General features: G+C 35.2%; 1 protein-coding gene across 27 annotated transcripts in view; it reads right to left on the minus strand.

Moving 5' to 3' along the window:
- Positions 1–17,717, minus strand: part of Abi3bp (ABI family member 3 binding protein) — a 238,142-nt gene extending 220,425 nt beyond the window's left edge. For 17 of the 27 annotated variants that reach the window (XM_063224856.1, XM_063224855.1, XM_063224841.1 and 14 more), the window contains exon 1: positions 17,531–17,717. In XM_063224856.1, coding sequence (XP_063080926.1) covers positions 17,531–17,609 — 79 coding nt within the window. In that variant the 5' untranslated portion in view covers positions 17,610–17,717. The remainder of the gene's footprint in view (positions 1–17,530) is intronic. The other 10 variants (XM_063224867.1, XM_063224866.1, XM_063224865.1 and 7 more) reach the window with 4 other exon arrangements.
- Between the last annotated feature and the right edge of the window lie 288 nt (positions 17,718–18,005).

An 18,005-nucleotide genomic window follows, 5' to 3' on the forward strand; every position in this document is an offset into this window, starting at 1 on the left:
TATTTCTTCCGAGGTCATCTGTTCAGTTACAAGCAGAATAATACTAAAATTAGAAGCATTGGTTTAAGTCTCTTTATTTTTTTTTCAAGTGATCATTTTCTGCCTCATGAATCCTATCTCTAGTCACACTGTGGTTACTGATGAAGAGGAGTGACTTTCTTTTATATATAATATGTGATGCTCAAAACTAGCTAGCATTTTTCTCTCTAGAACACTGTCTTTCAAAGTACTTAAAATAAGCTTAAATTGAGTCTTGAGCCAAAAGTGGTAAGAATTATATGATAGTTCAATTTAGGTTGTACAATTTTGGGTTATGATGATTCGTGATATATTCAGAGAAGGAGATAAGACTAAGCTTTATTGAATGTGAATTTGTTCCAGCAAATGAAGCTATTTTCTCCTATTTTATCTTATCTGATAAAATATTAGCACAGGTTTCAGCAAATTAGCTCATCTGTTATCTTTTAGAGAAAACTTGGTTTTCAAGAAAATGGATCTCATCTTTTTTTTTTTTTTTTTAAATGCCTAACTAGGGGCTGGGGATTTAGCTCAGCAGCATAAGCGCCTGCCTTGTAAGCAGGCAGTTGTGGGTTCGATCCCTGGTACCGATAAAAAGGAAAAAGACAAAAAAAAAAAAAAAAAAAAAAAAAATCCTAACTAGAGTGAGCAAATCCCTAAGGAATATAGTTATGGATTCAAAACTAATCTGATTTATTCCTATTAAAACATCTAAAATATTTTAAGAGCATAAAACCAAAGAACTGACAATATCAACTCTTGGCATCTGAAAATTAGAATTTTAATACTGTTCTACTTTTTAAAATACTATAGCCACTTAGACAACAATTTGGTCTTTCTTTCTTTCTTTCTTTTTTTTTTTTTTTTTTTTGTCTTTTTTGAAATAGGGTCTCTCTGTGCAGTTTAGGCTGGCCTTGAGCTCACTTTGCAGCCTAGGCTCGTCTTGAACTTGCAAAGATCCTCCTGGTTCAGCCTCCCGAGTGCTGGGATTACAGGCATGAGCCACCACGCCCAGCTAACAGTTTGGTATTTCTTATACAGTTAATTACAGCAAAGCAATTATACACCTAGGTATTTGCCCAAAAGAAAAGAAGATATAAGTCCCATTTAGCTGCTATCAGGGGATAGCAAATATATCAAGAGAGGGCACTCTGAAAAACCAAACCTACCCAAGATGCTGTTGGAGATCTTTGCTCTGTAAGAGACTATAGGTAAGTTGTGTATAGGTAGTCAAGACAAAATAATAGCAAAGGAGTTTATTAAATAGTATCGTTATCATTACTTTGCCTTAGGATAAAAGAGAATAAAAGAATATTGAGAAAGTAAAACTGGCTAACATTTGAATGTAGATTAAAGCTGTGAATCGTTGGGAAACACTTCCTTATTTTGTTATAATGGAATTCAACTTTAGTAAACAAGATAACAAAATCAAACCTAAAGCAGTATTTCCCCACTTCTAATGAAGGGGGCATTGATTCCATCTTCAGGGACAGAATAAGGAAAATATTATACAATAGTTGACCTCTAGTCACAATTGTGATTTTTTTCTAGCAGTACCTGTCTATAGGGATGATGCTTTCAAACTTTTGTTTTGTTTGACACTTTTATTTGCTCAAGGTCTTGTTTACACAAAGTTGGTTGCTTAATTAGGCATTCTTCCTATAAACTGAAAAGGAAGTAGTAGGAAATGAGCTGCTTTTAATAGTAAAACAGCTTTTCTTTGGCTTTCTTCTGTGACAAGAGGCTCCAGAAAGGTGAAATCCAAAGTGCCCTGAATTTGAGTAAAATCACGAGGTCATGTGGAGTCTGGTGATTCCCTGAATGCTGTGCATATTAGTAAATAGCACTTGGAATCCGAACTGAAACATGGTCCTGGATGAAACCTATTTTCTTAATTTTATGTTTTATTATATGCTTTGTTAATAGTTTTACTAACTGGTAACAGTCTGTGAGTTTTCTTGGTAGCAAGTTTATAAATGGTGGTACTTTTCAAGGAAGCAAATATGCTTGGTTTAAAAATAATAAATAATACCATGCATTACAGAAGCACAGAACAGATAATGTAAAGAACCAGAGCATCTTTAATATTCTGGGACAGTCCTAGTTTTCAAGCATGCTGCCCATGTCTCCAAAACAATATTCATATTCATTTAACTGCATGTTCTGGTTTGGAGTTAGAAAATTTTTCTTACTTTCCACATATAGAATATATAAAGAAATTTTCTATATGAAACTTTGTAAAACAAAAAACACTTATGGAAATGCTTTAAAACTTTTGCATAATGACAGAACAAAATTTTCTTCAAATACTTTTCAATTTTTCCATGCAAAATAAATCACTTTTTTCTCTATGACCAATTCAGTTTTATTTATTCTTCAGTCATAGTTTTATTGTATTATCCTATTTAGTTTTCAAATTCTTTTTACTATCATATTAAACTATACTTGGACAATACATATGTTTTTGCTTATATCTTTATTCTTTCTAGTATTTTAGATATTTATAAGTTTATAAGATGAGAAATCTTACAATGCTTATATTGGAGATATAATTACATGAAGAATGCCATAGCATAAACTCACCATGGGTCACAGCTAAAGCCAAGGGATGAGAGCTTAGTCTGACCCCCATCTGTCCTAGGAAGTCTGTTCCTAGGGAAACTATAGGGTAGGTCTTAGATCTGGCTTGCTCTAAACTATCTTGGGCACAGAACTCTCCAAAACAACAGAAGAACTCACACAGATCCATATCTTTGGCCTAAAGCCAGTCCTGATGCAGCTTCTGGAATGAAGGAAAAAACCCTTCATTAAGGCTTCAAGATTTAGGGTCTTCAAGCTAACTGCCCTAAATAGTCTTCTAAAATTTTCTTTAATGGAATATGGTGTTTGTATTTTCCAGTCTTTAATTGGCATTTGTAACTAGATTTTATGCCTCCTGTAAAGGTAATTGATCCAAAAATTCACCTCCAGGATTTTCACACATGTCTCTTGTCCATAGGCAAAACTATGTGGCATAAGTGTATGCTAATTACTTATTCTTACTTATTCTTTATTAACTTTACTTAAATAACCCATTAAGACTAAAAAGAGGCAGCAAATAAACACCCTGTATAGTTATCTATTTCCATAAAATAAGTTAACCCAAAGCTTAACGTTTTGAACAACAAAAATACTATCCAAGACAGTTTCTGTGGATCAGGAATTTAGGAGCAGCATGAGATGTGCTGAGATATCCCAGCAGTCACCCGCAGGCTTGACTGGGGTAAAAGACACACTCTCAAGATGGTTCCTACAACTAGCAAGTGTTTGTGGGACACAAGCAGGAAGTCACAGCCACTCAACATGTGGACTTCCCCAGAGACCTGCTTGGGTGTCTCACAGTACGACGTCTGGCTTTCTCTAGTTTGGATGATCCAAGAAGGAGGGTAAGGTATGAACTGCAAAGTCTTTTATGACCTGTCCTCAGACTTTTCATTAACTATCCCAGAATCCTTTCTTCCAGTCACTTACTTGATCTATCCTAATTCCCACTCAGTAAAAGGGATCTCTCTAGAGAGTTTTGTTATCTGTTAGACTTTGTTGAGAAATTCAATATCCAAAGAACAATATACCTAAAATATGCACTGACCCAAGTATGCTATTCAACATACAACTTCAGGGGACTTATGAATCCCATAAGCCAAGGGGGAATAAAAAACTTCTAACCTATAAGATATGCATACAAACTGGCTTTCAAGTACAAATATCATAGCTGATGCTCAAAAATGAGTGGTGATCCATATTAGCAGGGTGGCTGGCAGTCTATGAAAGTTTAAAAATAGAAGAAAATTTTTATAGGAGGTGCTAAATTCATCTTTAGATTCATAATTATAATTTTATTTATTGATCTGGTAAACTTTATATTTTATAATGAGATTTCTTGAGTTTGATTTGCACTGAACACATACCTTTGACTAATATTAGGTATTAACTTTAATATATATACACAAGTAGAATTGCTTTCTAATAATGCCACAAAATGTTTCAGCCCACCTATTAAACATTATTTACTACATAACACAGTTACATTAAGTGAATTCTACCCCAAGATTCAGCTAGTTATGGCAAAAAGACAGTTTCCAAGTAAAAATGGAAGCCAGAAATTTCATCCTCAAAGCTTAGAATTTTCATTATCCTAATATAACTTTTTCTTTAGGGAGGTATTGTTTGCTGAAAAGCAAAATGCACAGCTTCTCCACTTGTGGAACTATAGTAAATTGGCTGCATTCATATTAACATTGAAATTAGTGCCTTAGTGCTTAATACTGATTCTATTAAAAGACCAGCATTATTTCTCAGTGTTAGGCTAATCTCACAACAACCACCAGGGATATCTGTTTAACACACAGCTTATCATAGCAACTCGATCAGAATGTGCTGAGTATAGTAAGACTGGAGTAGACCAAGGTAGGACTTTGTATACTTAACAGAAACACTGTGCCAGTGATTCTCAGGAGAAAAAGTATTAGCAGCCCCCGAGAACATAGGAAAAATGCAAATTTCTGAACCACCCTACTCAATGAGCTTTCTTGCTATCCAATACAAATTGATTATCCTTTATTTTAACTGCTAGAACCAGAAGTATTTCGAATTTTTGAGTTGTTTTGACTTTCAGAATTTTTGAAATTCTGAATATACATATTGAGATATCTCAGAAGTTGTCAAGACAACATAAAAAATTGTTTCATATACACCTTACAAACATAGTCTAAAGGTATTTTACAAGATATGTTTAGTGTACTCGTATTTGACTGCAGCCCGTCACATGAATTCAGGTGTGGAATTTTACACTTGCAGTGTCATGCCATATGCAGAAATTTCAGATTTTGAAACATTTTGGATTTCAGTTTTCAGAGTCAAGATATTCAACCCTAGTTTGAGAATCATTATCTCCAGGTTTTCTTGTTTTTGTTTTTGTTTTTAAAGTGTGTTTCAGTAAAACAAAACTCTTAAGAGTTCTTTTCACTGGTTTCATTTAATTATTCTCCACAAGGTGGCCTTAGGAGTGTAAGATTCAAGTGCTATTAAGGAAGAGAGGTAGATAGGGGAGAACTTTATGTTCAGAGCAGAAAACTAAAATAAGTGTTTTCTCTGATTTTTTTCTAAAAAACACTCTTACAAAATAGAGACAGAGCACTCTTAAAATAATCTGTACTCTGCTATTGCTTATCCTTTAATGTCTTTTAAATGATTTGACAATTCATAGGAAGTTTATTTAGTGTTAATATCTGTGGTTTCTTTGTGGCCTGTGAACCTCCAGCCATGAAAAATAATATTTGAAATAGCTGTTTCTGGGACACTACAAAGCTCTTGCAGAGAATGTTTGAGCCATTGGATATGATGAATTTGGAAAACACCACAGTAAATACTTGTTGTCTTAATTTTCTGACATAAGTGAAAACAGATGCTTGGACTGAATGGCTGATTAGAACAAGTGTTATATAATGCAATTCAGCTGACAAATTTAGAGGATTATAAAACTAAGTGTGTATTCTTTATAAATGGCAAAGAAAGATATATCAAATATTTGAAAAAGCACTGATACTTTGGTAAAAACCTGTGAAAATGGGATTTCTTGCCATGAATAAGGGGAAAAGGAATTTTGAACATAGTGTATGAAGCATATTTCTCTAAGTGATTCAATGATATTTCTTATTAGCCTTTCTAGTGATTCAGTTATAATGTTGATATTTAAATTTGAGTTGCTGTTTTCAAAATAAGATAATGAAAAAGTCACTTACTTCCGTTTATAAAAATTTTTCCTATTAGATTATTCTACCTAAGAGCAAAATCATAAAGCACAGCACTATCAATACACTGGTCAATCAAAAACCCATGGAATGTCATACAAAATTTAAGTTTTCTTGGACTTTCATTTATTTCTGTTTTATTTTTAAAATTGTATCACAAAGAAAAGCAGCACAACTTAGTGTATGACAAGTGCCTGCAAACACACACTCACACATGCACATGTACCAGGATGAGCACATTCACCAGGATCTGGAAACCTAAGCCATATATATCTAAATATATATTATATACATTTAGTTATATAGTTATTTCTAATGTATTATATATCTAATATATATAGTTATCTATATATATTCCCTTGATATCCATTTCAGGACCTTTCATGGTAGCATGGATACTAAAGTCCATGAATGTACATATGCCTAATATTAAATGTTGTAATATTAGTATGCAACCTATGAACATCTCACTGTATACTTTAAATCATCTCTGAATCTTTATAATACATAATACACTGCAAGTGTATTACTATGTAAATAATTATTATACTGTATTGTTTAGAGAATAATGGCAAGAAAATATCAGTACATGTTCAGTAGAGATCTAATTTGGTTTTTCAAATATATTCAATGTATAGTTGATACATTCAACTCATAAATCTTCAGATATAGAAACCATGTATATGGAAGACTGATTTTATGTATTATTCTACTATTTATTATTAATATGGATTAAGATTGAAAAACTCTGTAATCCAATAGAACTATAGAGTCACTACGGAAGATATAGTGGATAGACTTCCAAGCACAGGAATCGGAACTTGAAAAAACATGAAAGTGGGAAAGAAACGGATGTAAATAAAGACAGGAATTGGAAATCATCTGTTGAATGCGGAAAGGAAAATGGTAAGCCAGAGAAATAGAGATCAAAGAAGGGAGCTGATATGTTGAAATGAAATAAAATGTCTCTCTGTGATCTATTTGACAGTTAGAGGATCACATTTCCTGGGCACACTTTACACAGGAACTCAGTTTCATGAAAATATCAATTACTTATCAAATGGAGAAAAAAGGAATTTGAACTTGAGACCCTATAAACCACTGGAAACAGCAAAATTCTCTGTAACTTTTTCAAAATACAACTCCAACAAAACAGCTGTGAGACAGATACAGTGACACATGGCTGAAACCACAGCTACTCAGGAATTTGAGGCAAGAGTATTATAAATTCAAAGCCAGCACAATTTAGCAATTTCTTGTCTCAAAAACAGATGGGAGATACTATCTGGGGATGGAGTTCAATGATAGAGCACTTGTTCAGCATGCAGGAAGCCCTGGGTTCAATCTCTGCCTCCAGGACTGCGAAAGACAAAAAAGAACAATGTTATAAATAGGCAGCTATGGGCTGTGTAATTGGATAAGTACAAGCTCATTAGGCAGGTGTCTAATGTATTTTTTACAAGCTTCCTGATGTCAAGGTAAATGAGCAGAAATCCATGATATTTTCTACATAGTAGAACGTCTAGCATGACACAGAAATAACAGGCCTACCTTTAAAAGATTATAAAGAGCACGTTATCTTCCAAAGGAATGAATACCAGTTCATCATAACACATGTAGAGTCAGCTGTGAAGTGAGAACTCAAGCCAACTGGTCAGCAGGAGTGATTTGGGTGGAAGCCAGGAGAATCGCTGAAATTCATAATGTTGAGAGAAAGGGGAAAGAGAACAAGAGTGAAGAAGGGTAAGAGGAGTGGGGAGAAGAAGACTGAAGATTTAAAAATAAGAAGGATTAGGAATACAAACAGGAGGGCACAAAAAGGGTCTTGCCAGGTGACCATTCAGTTACCTGATAACTTGGTACCAGCTGAGCACCTGAGAATCAGCCATGCAAACCACAGCAGGTGTCTAGAGAAAAGAGTCGTACCAAATTGCATTGCAAGGACAGTTGAAGAAAAAATTGACAAAGGTATTACTTCTGCTCCCAAATCTTTCACAGTACAAGGCTGGTCTGCTCTGAGCAGGACCTTTCTACAGGGAGAAGTGGAGCTGGCACAGGAGCAGATGCTGATAGTTAAGAACTGTGTTTAAGACATCCACAGTATCTTGTTTCCTGTCTCAGAGTGAGGCTGCCACACCACACACCACACTGGACTCAGGCACCTAGCAAGAGAGCATTCTTTTCTCTCACCATGTTTTCAAGGGGCAGCCAAGCCATAAAGTGTCCACTAGCTCTCCCTCCAAGTGCTCAGTAGGTAAGAGTTTTTTTTAAAACACATCTAATTTTCGCATCTTCTCTTTCCTAGGTTAAGAGAGTATCAAAACATTCATTAAAGCAACCCTACTATTATTTATTAGTGAAAGCAAAAAATATAACATATTTTTAAATTTTTTTCCCAAAGGAAAAACTCTGATACTTAGAGAGGGCTGAGTAACTTGTCAAGCCCCACATTCCCTTCTGCGCCCACTAATCTGTAGGACTACATTTCAGTATTTATTTTTCCCATTATAATGAAATTACCCCAGTGGGGAGACCTCAATGGGAAACTTCAGAGGAAAATCTCAATGGGGAAGAATGCACAATATCATTTTTCTTTTAATTCTAGTGAAAATATGAATAGTTAGAATTCTATGAGAGCAGGATCATCAGGGGCTTTTGAAGAGGATGGACCAGTAAAGGAATCAAAGTGTTAATCTTCATGTTGTCTGATAGTATACTTTGTCCTAAACTAACTGCCTAGGGGCGATTTAATCCCATGTGAGAAAGTGAAAAGAGAAGGAAAAACTGCCCTGCATTCCCTGACAGCTTATCTGGAGCAGGACTGGATTCCAGAATTCTCTGTCAGCATGACTTTGGCTGTCATCCCAACCCCCTCCATAAAGGACAGAAACTGCTGTACTCAGAGAAGCAAGGCCACTTAGCTCTTGCACGCCCACACAGTGTGCACAGTGGACTCTCAGCAGGAAAATCAGAATGTTTTCTTATGAGCTAATAGAATAAAAAAAAGTAAAGGATAGTATTTAAGGAGAAAGGAAACCTTAAACATCAGGATATAACATAAGAAGCAAAGGACACTATTCAAGGTTCTTACAAGCATTTATTTACTGCATACAGGAGACACTTTTCATTATACCAGAGACAGAATGAAATGCAGTTCAAAGATGTTTTAGATTTTAAGACATGGGATGAGCTCAAAAATTATCCTTAATATAAAACATAAATAAGATGAGCTGGAATGTATATGATTATACATGCAATTAAAGGATCCACTTACCAAAGAAATTCATATAATTTAGGCTTAAATTAAGAAGACAAATTCTTTTTTTTACTCCAGTATTTTGTATTACCTGAATTCATGAAGTGCTTTATTTTTCTTACCATTGTCTCATGAATTCATTCCTTTTCTTTATATGTATCAAGCTAGTGCATGAAAAGTAGAATGGCTTAACACCTGCAAACACTGGTTGCTAAATGAAGATAAAAATTAAAACTCAAGGTCTCAAACTCCAAGTCTCAAGTGATACTTTTGCTTCTTCCTCCGAAGCAGCTGAGACTACTGTTGCATCCCATTGGCCCTGTCTGATGAAATGGTTTCAATATTGATTATGCTGGTGGCTGCAAAAGGCCTCAGTTTATTGAGAACATTAATATACGTTCATTTTATTGTACATAAATTATAACACATTATAGTTGCTTTTAAATGAAAAATAAAAGTTTCAAAATAGTTTTTGAATGTTCCTCTCCAAAATCTAAAATATTCTTTATTTGAAACGTATTTAGACCTAAGAGTTTGTACTTAAGGGTTTTGTGTAAGGGAAGTAGAGTGGTATCACTGTAAACATAACACCTGCCCCTGTGGTATATAACATGATTATAACGTAAAACTATCCCAAAAATAAAATAAAATTGACCATAAAAGAAAGGAAAGAAAGAAAAGAGTGTGGTTGTATATTTTAAATAGAACTGATTTCCAAAACAAACTGCATGAAGGTAGGAAATGTCTTAGTCATCTTAGTAATCCCAATATGATGATTTTTAAAATATTCAGTGAATGACAAATTAACAAATACAAATTCAGTCCTGAAAAAAAGAATCACAGCTTCTTAAATACAGCTTCTAAGAATTTATAATCATGGGTAGCCAGGTGGTGGTTTCTATCTGTAATCCCAGCGTTTGAGCAATTGAGGCAGGATTGTCACAAGTTCAAGGCCACCCTAACATATTTAGTGAATTCAAGAACAGACTGAACAACATAGCAAGACTCTGACTCAAAAAACAAACAACAATCGGGGCTTGGTAATGCACACCTGTAATCAATCCCAGCACTCAGGAGAATGAAGCAGGAGGACCATACCAACTTCAAGACCAGCCTGGGCTACAAAGTGACCTCAAGGCCAGCCTGATCTACATAGTATGACCCTATCTCAAAAAGACAAAAAATAAAAATAATAATAATAACATTTATATTTTAATACAAAAAGTCAATGCTATTTTTGATTCTAAGAATTTACTGTAATTTTTCATAAAATTTAGAAGAAAGTTTTTCGAAATTTTTCCAAATAATGTTTTAAAAGCCTAGAGCAAAGTAGGAAAACAATTAAATTTCGTGGCTAGAAATTAAAAAGTAGCAAAATAACCTACTTGCAACTTTGAAATTTTACTCTGTACTCTTCCATAGAATTTATCAAGGATTTATACATGCACATTTTTTTTTTTTGTCTTTTTCGTTTTTATCGGTACAGGGGATCGAACTCACGACTGCCTGCTTGCAAGGCAGGTGCTTATGCCGCTGAGCTAAATCCCCAGCCCCTATACGTGCACATTTTAAAAGTTGTTTAGTAGCTCTCAGTTCTGGCCATATTGCAATCACCTGAAGAATAATCTAAAAATCTATCATATTTGGGTGTAAAGCAAAGTATTACCAATATTTTTTAAAATTTTTAGCAGTTTCTATATGCATTCAGGGTTTAAACTACTGGAATAAAGGATATAATGAATACATGTACTCACTGGTAAACATAGTAAAAGAAAATACTGAATTTTCTTATCATAGGAAAAGTTTGAATTGGGCCTCAGTGTTGTCTAAAATTAATTTCTAATCTGACCAGCAAGGGGTTGATGTAGGTGAATGAAGTCTGGTTTTCTAACAGATGGATTTCAGACGTATCGTTTCGTTTTCCTTGACTGGAAAACGATAAATTTGTTATAAAGATATCACATCTTCTACATTCCTTATCAGAATTCTGTAGGAAATATCAGAATGACCTCATGGGTTGTGTGCTGAGAGGGCCTCAACCCAGGCTAACTTTAAGGATCCCAAATTCCATCAAAATCACTGGGAACATAAGTCGGGATTTTGTTAGGTCAGAAATACTTAAAACACATTGTAACAATCTGTGGAAGACTTTCTGTTGGGAGGCCAAAGTGAGTATTAGGAGCAGAAGAGTAAATCCTGATTAAAATTTGCAGTCTTAAGACTTCTTCTAAGGTAGTCTGAGACCCTGAAGTCAATCTTGCTTATTATGTGCCTCCTTGACCACTGGGACCTTTCCAACAAAATACTGGCTAGAGAAAAGACTCATGGGGTGTTCTTGCGTTATTAAATGTTCTGTGTATCATATTGAGAATATTTTCTTTTTCAACCTGAATTTTGTTTTGCTTCCTGAGAGCGTGTGGAAGAATTGTTATTTTATTAATGCTGAACAAGAGCTGAGATCAGCTCACACCATTGATTCTCTGGGAACAGAACCTTCCAACTCGTCCACTATCTTGGAAGTAGAACTTTACTCAAACTTTTGTATGAGATCTCAGTCCTATAACCTTCACTGTAGCCTCAAGAAAGATTTTAAGGAAGATTCTTGCAAAGACAGACTGTTAAAGCAATAAATGTGTTATTGTAAGCTGCTGATTTTGGAAATTCATGATGAAGCAAGAGTAACTAACATACTCTTAAAGATGGTAATATATATTTCACAAGGATGAAGAAAAATGTGACAACTTACATAAAGAACATTAAACATCATGTGTGGTATATAACTAGATTTTATTTTTAAAACAACCTTAACAACATATAAGTATTTAAAGTATTGGTTTTCTGTTTTATAGTTAGCATGTTACGCTTTTAGCTGATACTTTTTTTTTATCTTTTTGGGTCAGTTTAATAAATATGTTTGTTTTCCTTTTCTTTTAGTCTCTCACAATAGATTATCCTATTAATTTTTTAATTTTACATTTGTTATTAGTTCATCTTTATTCAGTTCACCTATTTCTTGTAGATCTTTCTTTATAAATGGCAATTGGGAAAAAGGCCTTCTTTACTAGAATGGGAACCCAGGTAGCATGGTCACATCTGCTCACTGTCTCACCCTGTGTTAGACATATCACTTGTTTTGACAAATCTTTTATCAGCTCACATTAACCTATAAAAACATGTTTACTTTCTTCACTATAATATAATATTGACAAACTCTATTCTCAAGTGCCCAATCAACTTGCAGAAAGAGAGAGGGAGAAGGTAAAATCTCCTAACGTTTTATGTCTTATGGTCTGATAAACTAGTCCACAAAACTCAGCTAAACCAGTGAATGCATAATTAACACAAGGAAATTTTTCCCTTTAAAACTTGAATTGTAAAGTTAGTATCCAAGTAAGTTATATGTACTTGATCACTTCATACTCCTAGTACAAAGTTCTTTGTAGCATAGTAGGATTTCATTTTTACCTGTAGATGTCCATAACCAGTGCTTGAATAAACAAACACATGGATAAAACTGCAAAGATACTATAACATCTAAAACATGCTAAAATAATTTTCCTATGGTCCTCTGAAAATTTTTATTCTAATGTATTTTTTAATACAATACTAGCAATACATAAGTATATATTATTCTAATAAAATGAAAACTCCATCCACATCTCCCATTGCTATTATCTCAATTTCCCTGACTTAAAATGGAAAAGATGTTCCTTAGTCCCTCGTACATAATAGCTACACTTGGAGAAAAAGTCTGGGTTTTGTTACCCTGGTCATGTGATTTTGGGCAGATTACTTAAAACACTTGGAACCATAACAGAACATGATATATGTCAGATAAACAGTGATGGCCTTATAAAACACAGCCAGCCTGAATTTGGGATTCCAGGTGGGATTCCCTGGAGTAACTTCAAAGGAGAGGCTGTGTCTAGTTTATTGAGCTGAGTCTTTTATGGATAGAGTAGAGCGGTTAGTGCGATAGGCTTAGGTGAGGTGACATAAAGGGGTCATGAGACTGGGGGAGCAAGAATGGCTGACTATGTGGCTGTAACAACCAGCGCTGTGACCTTACAGGTGGGGCAGATGTGCCCTGTCCTAGCAGAATAGCATTGTTCCCTGGTCCAGGTAGCTGTGAGTCAGTCATTCTAGGAACTTGAGTATCTGGGGGGGGGGGGGGACAGGGGTCAGGCCTATCAGTATAAAATTGGAGAAATAGGGTAACTGCTTTACAGAAGTGCTATGAGAATTTAACTAAATTTTCCACTTTAAAAATAGCACTAATGGGTTGGCAACATAGCTCAGTGGCACAGTGCTTACCTGGCAAGTGCGAGGCCCTAGTCCAATTCCCAGTACCAAAAAAGAAAATAGATTTTTGAAAAAGACCAAAATAAAAGCTCCTTTTAAAAAATAGCACTAATATACCACATACAATATACCCCAGAGAACATTGTCTATGACAACAGTAATGTAGTTGATAGTCATGATGGTTACTATTTGTTTTACTTAGTTTTGCTTTTGTTCTGGCCTTTTAGATAAAAATCCTAGGCAAAAAGCCAGTCTTCCCTTTTCTCTTCCCTATGCCAAGAACCACACCTAAGCTCTCTGTGTCTTCTGGCCATATGACTGTATGAGTGTTTTGGACACTGCTCTGAGGTTTTCCTCATGCATGATTTGGAGGAGGTAATAGATTTGTCTAGCATGAGTATCCTTTGCTTTCAGGCTAATTACAATCTATCAGGCATACAAATTTCAGCACAGAGGTATGACAAGTCTCTGATGTCTGAATATAAGACTTCTGTCTCCCTTCATTCCATATTGTTCTCCAGCTTTTATTCTAGCATGCATGCCAGGGGAGAAGAAAATTCTGTGGTGCCAAGAATAAAGATTCCACAAGGTTGCCAGAGCACAGAGGCTTCCCAGGTATAAAACAATGGAATTTTCCTCCAACAACTGCATCTTTGAGTCTAGTTTTCCCCCTGAAAGACAAGTTCAAATAGAGCTCACCCAGAAGAGCCACAGAAAATCCTCACAGAAAAACTGACCCTAAGGCAAAAGTTAAACTTGCCAAGGAAGCTAATGTTTGCTCATGTAGGCAGATGGTGGTCAGCCTGGAAAATGGTAGATCACTGTCTACCATTGATCTACCACACTGACGCACAGAACCACACTTAACAGTCTCATCCCACCTTTCCACCAAGAACACGCCACCTCTATGCTGTCTCACAAGACACTAGTCTTACAGTTTGGATGCAAAATCATACATTATTTGATGTGCATAATTTTCAACATGGAGTCCCTTTTCTATGGCCCAATGAACATTTATTGAATGTGTCAAATCATTTACTAAAAGTTTTGCATCTTTTATTTCATTTATTTCTAAAATGTATTACTCTAGAATAGGTAACACCTTGCTCATTTTATGGATGAGAAAACCAGACTTAGCAAAGGCAAATAATTTTCCAAAGAACATGGTCACTAAGAAGTGAAGAAGAGCCGGGCATGGTGGTGCACACCTGTAATCTCAGCACTCAGGAGGCAGAGGCAGGAGGATCACTGTGGGTCTGAGGTCAGCCTGGGCTACAAAGTGAGTTCAAAGTCAGCCTAAACTGCACAGTGAAACCCTGTCTCAAAAAGACAGAAAAAAAAAATAAAAACAATGAGTAGGAGAAACATTATATTAAGAACAGCCTCCTTAGGCTCTCAAAAAGTAAGACTCATAATTTATGTATACAACATACATAAATTATACATACTATACAAGGGCAGGTGGCAAGGTATGCAAATAGGCATATGACATGTAACAAGTGATTTACTATAAATAATAAAATTTAAGTACATAAGATGGGGACATTTTATTAGGAAAATATGAAAATTAAAGTGATTATTAGAAACTGTAAGATAAAAAATTTTGTTCAAGAGAAGGATAGCATTCTCATCTGTCTTGCAGAATATGATTCCTGAGGTTTGCATCAGGCAAGCCTGCTTACCAAGCAGAGTAGAACATGGATTTTACATCCAAAGCCTAGTATTCAACCTGGCTGTGCCATTAACAGGAGAAAACCTTTTCCCTTGGGTGTCTTCAACTATAAAAAAAAATATTTAAGCTAGGCCAGTGGTTTCCAAATATTGGCATGTGATAGACTTTTTATCCATCTGTGATAATATAAGAAATCAACAAGGAACTTATTTGTGTAGTTTAACTCATTTATTTTACAAATCTGCTAAAATCATTTGCTCTTATAAATTATGGGATTTCCTTTCACTTTGAGTACCCTCACATGACAAAATTCAAGTATAACCCCATAATGCAATCCTTATATTAAAATATGTATACATTCATATTAGTCTAAAAATCCAAAGTCCTTGGAACCACTGGACTAGGTAATCAAAACTCTATCCTCTTTTGAAGTGGCAAATAGTATTTAACTAACTTTAAAGTTAGAAAGTATTTTTAAAAAGCCTTTTATCCTCTTTCTTCTTTTTTTTAAGCCCAGTATTTCTTCAAATCTGCTCTGTGACACACAAATCCCTTTAAAATGTTGTAACTTTTGCAGCAAAAGGGGATTCTCAATCAAATGAGTCTGGAGAATAATGAGTAAACAGATTGAACAATTTTCATTACTGAGAAATATTCAGAAGCCATAAAATTCTGACATCTATGGTAACTCTGCTCCCAAAATAAACCAGTCAAATGTCCCCCAACATTACTGGCGAAAGCAATTGTTTATTACCACTACCTGAGCACCACCGTACTACAGTACACCTAATTCCTGAAACATAGTTTGAGAAAGGTGACTTAAACTAACAGAAAGTTTTTCATAATAAAGAGAAAATGTACTGTTAAAAACAAAGGAACTTGTCATTTATTTGTATAATTATTATAATTTGGTGTGTTATTTCAAATTTCCAGAACTATATGCACTTTTAAATCTACAAAAGAAGCAAAGATGAAACACTTCAGTTCAAAGTGCAATGACATAGACACAATTTATGGCCATCTTTGACAACTACATAGTTGATTTTTTCTTTACCATTACAAAAAAGGCAAATTGCGTTGAGACATCTGTTTTCAGTGATTGCAACATGATAATTAAAGCACTTGGAATTTGCAGAAGTTTGCACTAACCAAACTTTGGCTATTATCCCATAAACAGTGAAGGCAAAGTAAAATCAAATAATCTACAGGTACTGAAACAGAAAAACCCCAGACTCCTCTCAAATGGTACGTTGCGGTTTAAATATTTCAATGTGAACAATTAATTCTGAATGTTTGTGGCTCACAATTTATTTAAATCGCTTTAGTATAATCAAGGAAATTCTTGAGAGAAGGAAAAAATGTAATAGTTTGTTTTTCTTTTTCTTTGCATAATTGTTTGAGCAAAGTCAAGAAGTTTATTTAGCCTTTTTTATTGCTTTTCACATCATCACGTGAAATGTCATCTAGCCAAATGCTTCAGCTCTCACATCTTGGATTTAAATTTCACTTTACCCAGTGAGAAAAGAACAGTTTTCACTTGAGACAAGATGATCCGAAATGAACTATCCAGAGAGAAAAGCTACCAGTGACCTTTTCACTATTCAGACACTAACAACTTTCCTTCCTGACTCAATGCATACTAGGTTTTTGACAAGCTAGTGGCTCTATATTACCTCCAATATTTTCCATCATAACTGTACCGTAAATTCCAGCCTGTTTTTCATAATCCTGATGACTACAGCAGTCTGCAGCCATAAAAAGCCTTGCAGACCTAGAGTTGGCTTAGAAAAGTATCTCTGCAAAGAAACAAAAGTACTTGTAACATTTACATTTAAAGACAGGAGAAGGGCAAGAGCCTCTTGCTTTCTTGCTGGTGGTCTCAAGGGGGGTGTTTTAGGGTCTAAAGTTAGAAATTTTATTTTCTTCTAGTGAAATTTATAGATAAGAAATCCCAACACAAAAATAAGAGCAATTTAACTAGTTGAAGGGGGAGTGTCCTCTTAGCAGATGAGAGCTGTTTGGAACTCCACAGCATCTACTGCTTAGCTCTGACAGAACTTTGGTCCGACCTGTCTCAACTCCTCAGCCTCACGCTCCACAGGTATGTTTGAGGTTTATGTCAAGGATTCCAGGTTTCAGATTTAGCTTCCTTTAACCCACAAGTAACCTTAGTTCTAGTTTCCTTTCTGGGAATAAAAGATAAAAAAGCAAACAACTTTTTAACAAACGACAGTGTCCATTTACACTATTTCAGGTTCCTATGAACATAGCAAGAAATTGGTTTTCATTTCTGGAGTAAAGAGCTGAAACGTAAAAGTATGTAAGAGGGTAGGGGTAAAAGCTTAAGCAATCCCTTCACACATTCGAGCTTCGACTTTCTACAAATTAACCCTATTCCCCCCACATGATTAAACAGATTATATTTAGTATCAACAGTTAAAAACAAGTCTCTCTTAAAATTAGTTTTAAAACATAAACATCAGGGCTACTTGCCTTTTGGCAATTTCTGTGCATTTCCCAGGGCAAGTGCAATACTTCCACAGAGAAGTAAACACCCCAAGCTGGAGAGCATGTTGCATTTGCCACCTCTCACGGGGAGTGATGCTGGTGGGTGCCTCACAACACTGGAGCTGCATTTAAGTGGACTGTCTTCCAGTGACAGAGGCGGGCTCCTGCACTTCGCTGTGCTGTGGGCTTACTCACAGGGGGTGGAGACAAGATGACATCACAGCCTTACACACACACACACACACACACACACACACACACACACACACAGGCGCAACAGCAAAACCACACATCACATTTCCCTCTGTGGAGTTGTAACTATCTCTTTTCTTTGTTCTGTAATATAAAGATTAAAGTTATGGCCAATCTGCATTATGAAAGAAAAAGTAAGCAATTTTAAAACATTTGATGAATCGTTTTAAAGCAACTGGAAAATATATACTTAAAACCATCAGACCAT

The sequence above is a fragment of the Cavia porcellus genome, unplaced genomic scaffold (genome assembly GCF_034190915.1).
Source record: "Cavia porcellus strain 051 isolate PalLab524CR breed Dunkin Hartley unplaced genomic scaffold, mCavPor4.1 scaffold_15, whole genome shotgun sequence".
In the NCBI taxonomy this organism is placed as follows: Eukaryota; Metazoa; Chordata; class Mammalia; order Rodentia; family Caviidae; genus Cavia; species Cavia porcellus.